Consider the following 12,523-nt stretch of genomic DNA (forward strand, 5'->3'; position numbering starts at 1 on the left):
GTCTGCTTTTAACCCATTTGTAGGACTTTATGAAGAACTCAGAAATAGCCTCTTGGCAGAGCAAGGGGTTTGGGGGGAAGTCCTGAGGACAGAAAGTGCCCTCAGCAACCCTTACCCAGCTTGCCCTCAGCCCAGGTGCCTGTCCTGACAGCTGTGATGTCTCTTGGCCTCTATGTGGAGAAGGTGAGGAATCTCAAGGGGAGGAGGAAAAAGGAACAAGCATTGCAAGGAAAAAGCGTAATCAGATTTTGGGGATGGATTTTATTTGGGCTTCTCACAGTGGTTAGAGCCACTCTGTCTTCAGAACAATCACAGCACAGGAAATGCGTCACCGAGACTGCCCAGAAAAGTCTGACCAGCTGAATCTTATTGCTTAAAATACACATATTCACAATAACTGACAAAGGGTGATGTGCCTCACACAGGAATGTGTTAGCAATTGCAAATCTTCCGACTGTAGCACCAAACCCTTGACCCATCCCTTTCTTCTCATTTGCCTGGAACACCAGGCTCCCTCAAATCTCCCCGGCCCCTCAAGGGTCCTTCAGCTCCCTACTGCTGTGCTTCCATGTGCAGGGCAGCCTCGTGTAGCAGGGGCCAGGCGGTGACGCTGGACTCAAGTCCTGCTCCACCTGCAGCGTTTTTGTTTTCTTCTTCTCATGCCTTTAGGGTCAGACACTGCAGTGAACCCAGCAGTAAACCTGCAGACCAGTTCCCCACTCTGACTGGAGAAGGAATCTTCAGAGGGCCAGAATCCACCCCTTTGACAAGTTAACTCAAACAGGGCTCATTTTGGTAAAACTTGACAGCCTTTGAGACACTTCAGTGAGTTGTTTGGGATTAAAAAAAAAAGGCGTCAGGAAAGGCATCTGAGGGGGGCTGCAGGCACACTCCTGCCTGCTCTGGCCACATGTCGGCCATGTGCTGGACCTCAGTAGAGGGAGGTAAGCCCTAGGGCACTGTGGTGGCCGCCAAAGCCTCCTGGCAATTCTGGGTAGGGCCGATGCCTGGGCCAAAGCCAGTCTGAGCTTGACCCTGAAGATCCAGTCAAGCTTCTGACTGAGGTTCCACCTTGGCTCTCTGTCCCGAGGGGGTTTGGACCCTCCTGGGGGCCGATGCCAAGGGCTGGGAGCAGCCGGGGAAAGCGGACAGGTTCAGAGCACTTTCCGCTTACAGGGAACAGGACACAGGCCTCCGCGTGTCCATGGAACAATGTGCAAATTGCAGTGAGGGGTAGAGTAAAACCTCTACTTGGAGCACAGTATCTCTGGCAAACGTGGGAACTGCCATCAACAGCACTGCTGAGTACACCCAAGTGCACAGTCAGACATTTGCTCAGTAAACAGTAAATGCGTAAAATAAATTACCTTGAGAGGGCCGTGCCTGCTCCAAACGCATGGGTAATGTGAGCGGAGTGGCTGCCGTTCAAAGTATATTCACAGGAAAACAGGGCTGAAGGCTCACACACAATGGACAGACACACACAGGTTACTGGAAAAGTCATCGTATCCAGACTGCACTTGTTCAACATGGATTTTGGTTTTGTGGACTCCAAATGCAGACACTTGTTCACCTCACAGCCTCAGACTTGTATATTTTGTGTGTATGTGTTTATATACATGTACATATATATACACATACACATAGATACGCGTGTATTCATATATATACAGATATATACCTTCCTTTCTTAACCAAAACATCAACGCCTACTCTGAATATCATCATTCAAGAGTGGAGGAAAAACCAAGCTCTTCATGAGAACAGGGCTGGGCAGGGAATGTTAGTTTCGGCACTTTGCTTTCTCCATTTAGATTTTCCCTATCAAAGCTCACCTGGTTTCTGAAGCAAAACTACAGGAATTAAGGATCCTGTGGTCCTTCAGGAGGGCTGCCTCCACCCTCCTATCTGGGCCACTGAGACTCTTTACGTAGGCTACAAAAATTAGATACCCCACTCAAGGGGCGGTGAGGAGCAGGCAAAGGGCATGAAAACCACAGATAACCAAGGCATTTTTTTTCCAAGTGGTCAGTTTGAAAAAACAAACAAATAAAACAACTTATTCAGAATCAAGAGAAAATACTGTGAGAGCCAGACTGTGGGCCTGCCCTTTCTCAGGACCCACAGCCTCCTCATTTGTTCGTAGAGAACAGTGAGACGGGAAGGCCAGCAGACGTGTGTCTGGGACAGGGGGAGGGCACTGGTCACCAGTGGGTGCAGATCAAAGGGCAGAAACAATGGGAAGTTGCACCTCCATCCGCTGCCACACTGCAGGGCCTCCTGCTCACCCCACAGGAGTTCCAGAGACAGCCCCCACCCAAGCCTGCACATTATGTATCTCCTGGCTCAACTATAGCCAGGCTCTTTGAAGGCCAAGTTGAGAAAAAGACACAAACTTCCCTTTTCCAAAACAGAATTCTTGCCTGCCCACTGGTCAAGTTCTTGTTTTCAGCTTGCTTTTGTTGTTGTTGTTTTTTTTAAAAAACAAAACAAAACCAAAGGCAGGTATATAATCTTCCAGCCTGGAACCAGCCTGCGGCCAGCCAGATCCTGCTGGGAAGGGAAGGGCCCTCCAGGACACCCTGGCACCGCGAGCTCGTCACCTGGAATTGGAGAGTACAAGTCCCTTACCAACCTACCACACAACTGCCAGTCAACTCTCCTCCCCACCACAGCAGAGCACAATTCTGGCTCCACAGATGCTGGTAGCAAGGGGCGACAATCCCTGGGCCTCTGTGAGCTTCCTTCTTCATCCAGGGCTGAGACCAGCCACCTCTTCTGGACAGAGATGCAGCACGGTTCTCATAAACTAACACCGGAAAGCACATCCATTCCATCACCAAGAGTCACCTCAGGGCACGGTCTCATCCCCTTCTTGGGGGCTTCTGAACACACATCTCTCTGACCCAAGCAGGTAGTGAGATGTGACTTTAAAAGAGGTAAAGGGGAATGGGGTGGGGTATGAGGAATGAGTCACAGGATAACTTCTCAGCCCTCCATGGCACTGTGCTTCTGTAGGAGGGCAAGCCACCCACACCCCAAATTGTACCTGGAGATGCAGGAAAATGCAGGAGCAGGGGGTGGGGGGGAGGAAAAGAGTTACTTAATGCTTCTCACATGTTCTCCCCTACCCTGGTTGCATCGCCAAGTTCTCAGGTGTAGGCAGGACCTGCTCTAGCTGGGAGAGCTGCTGCTCTGGGAGTTTGGGGAGTCTTGCTCGTTGATGGTGTTCAGCAGCAGGCAGGCAGGCGGCCTTGGCAGGTGTGGATGCCCGGGCTCCCGGGCCTGCTCCTCGGAGGGCTGGCAGAGACCTTCCTCCTCGTCTCCAGGTGGCCGCACGTTGCAGCTGTCGCAGAAGTCCAGGGGTCCATCCAGAGCATCGTCGATAAGCGCGTTGAACTCTTTGAGGTCGTCGTCATGGTGGCCCCGGTTGCACACACACACCTCGATGCCTGAGTCACCCGTGAAGCGGCGGTGTCTGCCGGGTGTCTTGTCTTTGTTGTCAGGGAGGGCACTGCCCTGCTCGGAGCTGTACTCTTTCAGAAGCTCCTCCTTACATTCGGAATCCTTGTCCAGAAAGGCCGTGGGGTCCACCTCTCCCAGGCCAGCCACAGAGCCGCTGGGCTCCATGCCAGGGGTTTTGGTGGCTGCTGGGTCTGCTGGCACGTCGGAGGGCTCAGGGTCAGTGATGCTTGGGGGTCGCGTGCTACTTCTGCTGGGCCCGGACAAGGGGCTGCTCTGCGCCCCCTGGGAGCCCCTGGTGGGATCGGTGCCTGGGGGGCTGCTGCCTGCAGAGCCACACTGTGCAGGTAGCTGCTGCTGCTGCTGCTGCTGGAGCTGGAAGGCACTGTATGGTGGGGGAGGAGTTGGAGGTCGGTTCACCACTTCCTCATAAGGAGGTAGTAAATAGTTTGGCAAAAACCCTAAAACGGGGAGGTAGGGAGGAGAAGTTACTGCACTGGCAATTGTTACAGGACAGACTGCAGGCCCACACTGAACGTGTATCTCATCCCACCCCCAGCACACCCACCAAGAGACAACTCTCAGGTGCAGGCAGGACAAAGGGCTGTGAGTGACTTTGCAGAGAAAGAGGGACAGACTAAGACCAACCTATGCTAGCTTCTTGAAATCTGAGAGCCCCTAAAGCTGCTTCACAGGTAAGGACTTCTGCTCATCTGGAGTTAAGGCAGAGGTTCAGCAAATATGGTGAGCGGCCAAGAGAGTTCTGTCTGGAAGGGACCTGTTTCCACATGCACCCAAGTCTCGTGTTTCTGGCTTGGATTGTGTCTGCCATCTGTATCCCACAGGCCTGGGGGTTAGGGGCCCTAACTTAAAACATCGTGACACTTCTTTCTCCCACTTTGCACCCACTTCCCCGATTTTCCAGAAGTATATCATGAAGAGAGCCTTTCTCTGGGAGGCTGGAAATCTGTGTTGCCTCTCACCCTAGTATGGCTGGAAAGACACACCAAACCTCATCTTGCTTCAGACCAACAGCAGGTGGCTTATCAATGCAGGATGAGGGACCTGTCATCAAGGCTTATTAGGAATATGGCAGGTGAGTAATCTTCTGCTCTGAGACACAGATGATCTAATTATAACAGTGATGGCTAGCATTTATTGAGCACTTCTATACACCGGCCACTGTGCTAAGTACTTAACTCTTCTAGATGAGGAATTCCAAATTTACGACTATTTTATTCTGTAGAACACACTGCAGAATGCCTTTGGACAGGCTGCACCACTGGGCCTCCACCAATCCTTTGAGAGATCAGTGGAAGGAACTCCAGGGAAGTCAGGTGAGTGTGCCCTTCAGTGAATCACCGAGTTTCTTGGTTCTCAGGAAATCCCAGTATCACCTCCCACTCCTGCCCTTTTTATGGCAGCCTCTGCTTAGGCATATCCCATGGCAGGAAGCAAAATGGAGATTTCAAGGCCACTGACCTCGAAATCTCAATTCATTCACATCATACACCATTCAACAACCCGCCTAACAAAAATCTAAAGGAGCAGAGATGCAGTGAGAACCCAGCCAGAGTGGAATGGAATGGCCCAGGGGCTACATCCACAGCCCTGGCTTCTCCGTGCTCAAGGTGCACACCCTCTTGTTCCCACTTCTGAGACCCTGCTCTAGGAATAAAGAGGCCAACCCTTGAGGCCCACAGTCTGTGTGTCCTAGCCTCCCCCCCCCGCCCCCCCACTCCAAGAGTGGGTTTGGTGGCTTCTGTAGTACGTACTGAAATAAAATGGCAGCGCTGAGTAATTGTGGGCTTCCCGGTAGGCGATCAGGTTGATTTCATGCTGCCGCTGCTGGGCCTGAAGGCGGTGCTTGGCTCGGCGGTGGTGGCAGACGCAGCAGCAGCTCAGGATGATGATGATGGTCCACACGAGCCAGAACCCTGGGAGAGGAGGAGAGACAGAGAGAGGCAGGCACACCGTGAACGCCAGTGGGACACCAGCTGGAGGTGCCGCTCACAGCACAGGGAGACTCTGGGACGGTGTGCACCTGGCCGAAGCTAGCACTGTTGAGCCTTGCCCGGCAGTTACATTCAGAACCTATATTCAATTTTCATAAATGTTTGTACCAGAGTGAAAGATATGTGGGGTGGAGGAGGGCAGGAATGTTAAGAAAAGTAACCCTAAAAGAGGTTACTCATTCCGGGGTGCCTCCAGGCTCTTGGGGGAGGGGAGGAGTGCTGAGGTGTTGGTCTAGCACCCCAGGTTCTCCTATATTTTAGGTCTGGTGGGCATTAAGTATGTTTACCTTTCAGGACAATGTGCCCTTCCTCTCTTAAGAGATTTGAGAAAATGCTTCAGCCCCTCTTGGTGCCCACCTCCCCTCCCCAGCCCTGGCCCACAAGGATAGCTCCCAGGCTCCCCACCAAGAATGAAGAGCCCCTCAGAATCCCCACAATTCAGCAGACAAGCAGTTGCAGAGGACCCCAGAGGGACAGCGTGATAAAAGTTTTTTCCTCTACCACTTTGCCTCCATCATACAGGAGTCACGAAAGTTAGAGGTGGAAAAATTCTAATTGCCTCAGCCCATTACTTCCCTGGAGAGTATAAACAACTTCCTCTGCTCTTGATATGAGCTGGTACAATTCCATCTCACATCGTCACAAACAATCCACTCCCCCACCTCGCTTTGCCTGCAGCTGGCTTACATTGGGGAGCATCACTGGTCTCCCCTTCCTCCTGGCTCCAGAGAGGAGTAGAGGAGCAGGGGAGAAGCCCACAGCTCTCTTTTCCCCAGGTGGACTGTTTCTTCTCATTTCCCACTGATGTTTTCTTTGATCACACTTAAGAGAATCCTGGCAAACCCTAATATAAGACCCCCTCTCCAATCTTCAAATGTATACAGAAAAGGCTTCTAATTTAATGAATGAGTAATTTTGCTTTAAAAAATAAATAGAGATTAGAGGGGGAAAAAAGATTGGAAAGAAAAACACAAAAACAGTGACATCTTCAAGTTGTGGGATTATGAGAAGAAATTTTAATTTTTCCCAATTTTTTTTTCTTTTCCCCAGTTTTATTTATTTATTTATTTATTTTTACTTTACAATATTGTATTGGTTTTGCGATACATTGACATGAATCAGCCATGGGTGTACATGTGTTCCCCATCCTGAACCCCCCCACCTCCCTCCCCATACCATCCCTCTGGGTCATCCCAGTGCACCAGCCCTGAGCAACCTGTATCATGCATTGAACCTGGACTGGCGACTCGTTTCACATATGATAATTTACATGTTTCAATGCCATTCTCCCATATCATCCCACCCTCACCTTCTCCCATAGAGTCCAAAAGACTGTTCTATGCATCTGCATATGCATTTGCTGTCTTGCATACAGGGTTATCGTTACCATCTTTCTAAATTCCATATGTATGCATTAGTATACTGCATTGGTGTTTTTCTTTCTGGCTTACTTCACTGTGTATAATAGGCTCCAGTTTCACCCACCTCATTAGAACTGATTCAAATGTGTTCTTTTTAATGGCTGAGTAATATTCCATTGTGAATATGTACCACAGCTTCCTTATCCATTCGTCTGATGATGGGCATCTAGGTTGCTTCCATGTCCTGGCTATTATAAACCGTGCTGTGACGAACATTGGGGTACACGTGTCTCTTTCAATTCTGGTTTCCTCAGTGTGTATGCCCTGCAGTGGGATTGCTGGGTCATATGGCAGTTCTATTTCCAGTTTTTTAAGGAATCTCCACACTGTTTTCCATAGTGGCTGTACTAGTTTGCATTCCCACCAACAGTGAAAGAGGGTTCCCTTTTCTCCACACCCTCTCCAGCATTTATTGCTTGTAGACTTTTGGATAGCAGCCATTCTGACGGGCGTGAGATGGTACCTCATTGTGGTTCTGATTTCCATTTCTCTGATAATGAGTGATGTTGAGCATCTTCTCATATGTTTGTTAGCCATCTGTATGTCTTCTTTGGAGAAATGTCTGTTTAGTTCTTTGGCCCATTTTTTGATTGGGTCCTTTATTTTTCTGGAATTGAGCTGCAGGAGTTGCTCCTATATTTTTGAGATTAATTCTTTGTCAGTTGCTTCGTTTGCTATTATTTTCTGCTATTCTGAAGGCTGTCTTTTCACCTTGCTTATAGTTTCCTTTGTTGTGCAGAAGCTTTTAATTTTAATTAGGTCCCATTTGTTTATTTTTGCTTTTATTTCCAATATTCTGGGAGGTGGGTCATAGAGGATCCTGCTGTGATTTATGTCGGAGAGTGTTTTGCCCATGTTTTCCTCTAAGAGTTTTATAGTTTCTGGTCTTACGTTTAGATCTTTAATCCATTTTGAGTTTATTTTTGTGTATGGTGTTAGAAAGTGTTACAGTTTCATTCTTTTGCAAGTGGTTGATCAGTTTTCCCAGCACCACTTGTTAAAGACATTGTCTTTTCTCCATTGTATATTCTTGCCTCTTTTGTCGTCTTCTCCCAATTTTTGTTTTCTTCTTTCAAATTATAAAACTAGAAACAAAGTAAGTTAAAACTTAAGAATATCTGTGACTAATTTTTATTTTTTCTGGCTTTAAAAAAAATTAATACATTTCTGAATAGATTTAAAAATTCCTCTGGGAATGTCTTCATACAATGAACTGATATGAATCATTAAAAAAAATTATCCACAGAATACTATTTTTGACATAATAAGACGTTTCAAATACCAAACGGAAAAAAAAGCAATTACAAAACAGCATAAAATATGACCCCAACTTTTGCTTAAAAAAAAGTATAAATATCCAGAGGGATGATCAGGAAGTTAATCATGAGATTATTCCTGGACAACAGGATTTTCTGTTACCAGTTCTTATGTTTTGTTTATCTGCAATTCCTGAATTTTCTAAGATGAACATGTACTTCTTTGAAAAAAAAAAAGAATACTTTTTCTCAATTAAAATAAACCTGAGGAATAATTTTAAGATGAGTTTTTATTAAATGAGACCAGATTATATTATTTTTCATTTCCTCCCTATTTCTGAGGAACTTCAGTTTTTTCCATTACAGATGTTACTTTTTTTTAATCATCTGCTCTGTAACTATAAGTTTGTGTTTAGAATATGTTAAGTATTTCTATATCTCTTTTCAGACTGAATATTAAAAAAAAAAAAAGCTTCTCTCTCCCGGTAAACAATTACAAATGAATAAACCCCTGATTTTTTTTTCTTGTTTGTACCAGAACACGATATTTTGAAAGAGCCCACTGAAATTTAGGGTGTGGCCTCTGGCAACACCCAGGGTGTTTCTTTCTGTTCCCCAGGGGTATCCTCTCTGAATCTACCCATAGAGCCACCCCTATGGGGTAAAGACAGGACAGCAGTACTGCCTTCCAGCCCTGGCAGGCTGCAACACCACTGTGTGACACCTTGCTGCTTTTAGCACATGTCATAGTTCAACAGAAACTTCTGCTGAGGTCTGGTGACAGAACAGGCGGAGGACAATGAGGAGAGGATCTTTTCCCCTTTTCCCAACAGCAGACAGAAAAACCCCATTCCTAACCAGAGAACACAGACGTAAGTTTAAGTCCGAAGTCTCCCTTGTGGTCCTTCCCAGAGTCACACAGGACATCTGTTTAATTTAACTTACTCTTTTTTTTTTTTATAAATTTATTTATTTTAGTTGGGGGCTAATTACTTTACAATATTGTAATAGTTTTTGCCATACATTGACATGAATCAGCCATGGGTTTACATGTGTTCCCCTTCCTGGACCCCCCACCCTCCTCCCTCCCCATCCCATCCCTCTGGGTCATCCCATTGCCCCGGCCCTGAGCCCTTGTCTCATGCATCGAACTCTTCTCTCCTTTCAATACTGACTGACTGGAGACTGGATACTGTTAGTGGAGCCCTCAGGGAGGGGTTTTGAGGCCGGATAGGAGCTCTGGGAGTGAACTGGCTTCCCAGTGCTGCCCTGTAACATCTCCTGCCTCTACGGTCCGGTCAGCTCCCAGCCTTGCAGGGTTAGGTCACACCCAAGGGAGGCGGCATAAGCAAGCAAAATGCACTCTGCTGAAGGGCCTGTCTCTGAGAACATTTTAAAAAAGAAAGAAAGTGAAGTCCCTAAGTCGTGTCTGATTCTCTGTGACCCCGTGGACTGTAGCCTACCAGGCTCCTCCGTTCATGGGATTCTCCAGGCAAGAATACTGGAGTGAGTTGCCATTTCCTTCTTCAGGGGATCTTCCCAACCCAGGGATTGAACCCAGGTCTCCCACATTGCAGGCAGACACTTTACCCTCTGAGCCACCAGGGAATATTTTCGAGTCAAGTCTCAAAGATTCTGGGCTAACCACTTTTTTATATTACCTACATTAACTTGCCCAGCATCATATCACAATCCTTTACGCTTCTGTGTTACCTCATAATTTTAGAAGTACATTCTCCCATGAGATAATCAGCACCTAACTCTACTTTTTGCCTTCTGTCACTTTTCCAATTGTTTCTTACCTAAAGGTAAACTTAACTTGAAACCTTAATGCTGCACTATACATGATCTAAGGCAAAACTTCTAAACTATTATAGCAGAGATTGTTTTCATGGTTTTCATGTTGGCCAAATATTTCTGGTTCTCCCCCTTCCTGGCATGTGGGTAGGCTTGAATTTCCTGGCCCCCTTATGAATAGGTGACATTTTGGGGCTACTTCTAACTAACAAATTGAGACTGAAAGTGACAGATGTCACCAAGAGGCCAGAACATTTCTTGCTAATGTGAGACCCTCTGTTACGTTCCTTTCTGCTATAGCAAGTCGTAACGTTCTAGACTGACTTCAGGGTCAGTCTGGACCCAGAGGATAAAGAAGTAGGAACAAAGCTCCCAGCCAACCTGTGATGGACACAGTGTGAGCAATAAACCTGTTGTTTTAGGACCTCCAGGAGTTTGGACTTGTTTATCACTGAGCATAACCTTTAGCCTATCCAGACTGATCCTTTGAAGGCTTTTCTGGAGGAGAAGATTGCAAATGTTCATCAGATTCTTAAGAGAATCCTTATTCCAGAAAAAGCCTAAGTTCCACTGAACTAGAAGTATGATAGAAAAAGAGGTCTTGTCTTTTTTTTTAAAGGAAAAATGAGGCAGGGTAGAAGGAGACTGGGGGAAGAAATGAGACAAGTAGAAGGCATACCTTTGGCAGGGTTACCGCCGTCGTACCTAACAGCACCAGAAAACTCATATGTTTACTGAAATTCCATCAGTTGCTTCTTTTCATGTGGTAGCATGGGTAGAAAAACTCTCCCTACTATGTACCATTTGTATGATATTATATAAAGTCTCAAACTGAGTTCCAATTTCTGCATTTCTAATATAGTATCACAAAGTGATAGTACGGATCAAAACTAGGGGAAAACTGATGTGGGCAAAGGGGCCAAGTGTGGTAATGGGGCATTAGCATAGGTCCAGAAAAGCCTCCTAAGGACTGGTCCCACTTGATGGAGTTAATGTGGGAAGACAGAAGGCATTCTTGTCCGACCCTCACACAACAGATCCTACTGGATTCTAGTCAAAGCCATGGCCCCGCAGCTTTAAAAGGGGGACCATCTAGACTAGTCTCTGTGGAGTTGTGCAAACTTTTGATCTTTTCACTAGTTTTCACAAACAAGGAGGAAAGTTTTTAAAGGAAGAGCCACACAGAGAAAGACAGAAGCATGTCCTCCTCCCCGAACACACATCTACCCACAGATTACATTCCCCAGTGACCTTTGAAAGCTGCGACCTCATTGTGGGGCACGCTTGTCATGCTAAGCAAAATGGAAAACATGTTTTTAAAAACAATCACAGTCCAATGTAGGAACTGAGTCATGTGCCCCAGAGTTCACTATAAACTTGGGAAAACACCACTCCCCAATTGGCAGGAAATTCCTCATTAGGAAGCCAAAGTATACTGTCCACTAGCTCTCCTTCTACCCCATAGGACGGGTGGGTATCCTCCTTAGCCCTTGACAGCTCTTAACAGGAGATCCTTTTCCACTGTGGAAAAGGCATGAATTTGGGAAATGAACACTTCAGAGGACTTGCAACTTCATCAGAAAGATTGGACAAGTTTCATATCCTAGCTTTGTGACCCTGGTCATTTTGTCTTGACTTCCCTCATCTGTAAAATGGGGATAATAACAGTTTCTACCTACTTGGTCATTGTGAGGATAATTGTGAGTTAATGTCCACATGCAGAGTTCTCAAACCTGCACATTTGAGACCGCCCATCACCTTCTGGCCTGGCACTTAAAGAGTTCTGGAAGGGGGTGGCTTTGTGTGAGGCACACTGACCCCACGACTCAACTGTAACTGACTGACTGGTGACTGAACACTCCAGGTCCTGAGAAATGGGCTATGCATATCTGGCAGGGTTGTCCTTAGAGCAGGCTGAGCTGACATGTGTGCAGACTTTACTGGGTGCCCAGCCCACGGCAGAGTTTTATGCACACCAGCAACCTCATCTCCCCTGAGTGAACCCCACGATCCCAGGGAAAAGGTTAACGTGATGCATGCTCTCCTCTTTCCCATGGAGCCTTGGCCTATGGTGTTTGGCGTCCCTCTGCCTGAGAAGTCATCCTATCCGTCTCCATGTGTTTAAATCCTATCCACCCTTTCTTTAAGGCCTACCTCAAATGCCACGACCTCCATGCAGCCTGCCTGAATCCTGTCCAGCGAAAGCAAATTCTCCTAGCACATACACAGTGATCCTGGCACACACACTCCACTTTCTACTTTGCACCACTAATGAGGCACGTTGTATTATCTCCTCTCTCTGCTTAGAGACCCCCTTCTTGATGGCAAGGATTCTGTCTCCCCACACGCTTTAACACAGAAGAGGCCACTTCATCCAGTAGAAACTTGGTTAGAATTGCAAATTTTCAGGTCCACCTCAGACCTACTGAATCAAAAACTCTGGGACTTGGGCCCAGAAATCCATGCTTTAATAAGCCCTCCAGGAAATGCAGATGCTTGCCAAAGTCTGAAACCACTGGAATAAGAGTTTGCTGAATAAACGATTGAGCGATGATTGAAAGTACAAGAGCCA

The 12,523-nt window shown here is 46.9% G+C and overlaps 1 protein-coding gene across 3 annotated transcripts in view; it reads right to left on the reverse strand.

The window, feature by feature from the left end:
• Positions 1-241: 241 nt before the first annotated feature.
• WBP1L (WW domain binding protein 1 like) overlaps positions 242-12,523 on the reverse strand; it is a 62,945-nt gene continuing 50,663 nt past the window's right edge. For all 3 annotated transcript variants that reach the window (XM_081544964.1, XM_081544974.1, XM_081544982.1), the window contains 2 exons: positions 5,238-5,399; positions 242-3,923 (listed from right to left, as the gene is read on the reverse strand). In XM_081544964.1, coding sequence (XP_081401090.1) covers positions 3,175-3,923; positions 5,238-5,399 — 911 coding nt within the window. In that variant the 3' untranslated portion in view covers positions 242-3,174. The remainder of the gene's footprint in view (positions 3,924-5,237; positions 5,400-12,523) is intronic.

This window comes from Giraffa tippelskirchi, chromosome 2 (genome assembly GCF_054371585.1).
Source record: "Giraffa tippelskirchi isolate mGirTip1 chromosome 2, T2T-mGirTip1v1.2.pri, whole genome shotgun sequence".
NCBI classification, from domain to species: Eukaryota; Metazoa; Chordata; class Mammalia; order Artiodactyla; family Giraffidae; genus Giraffa; species Giraffa tippelskirchi.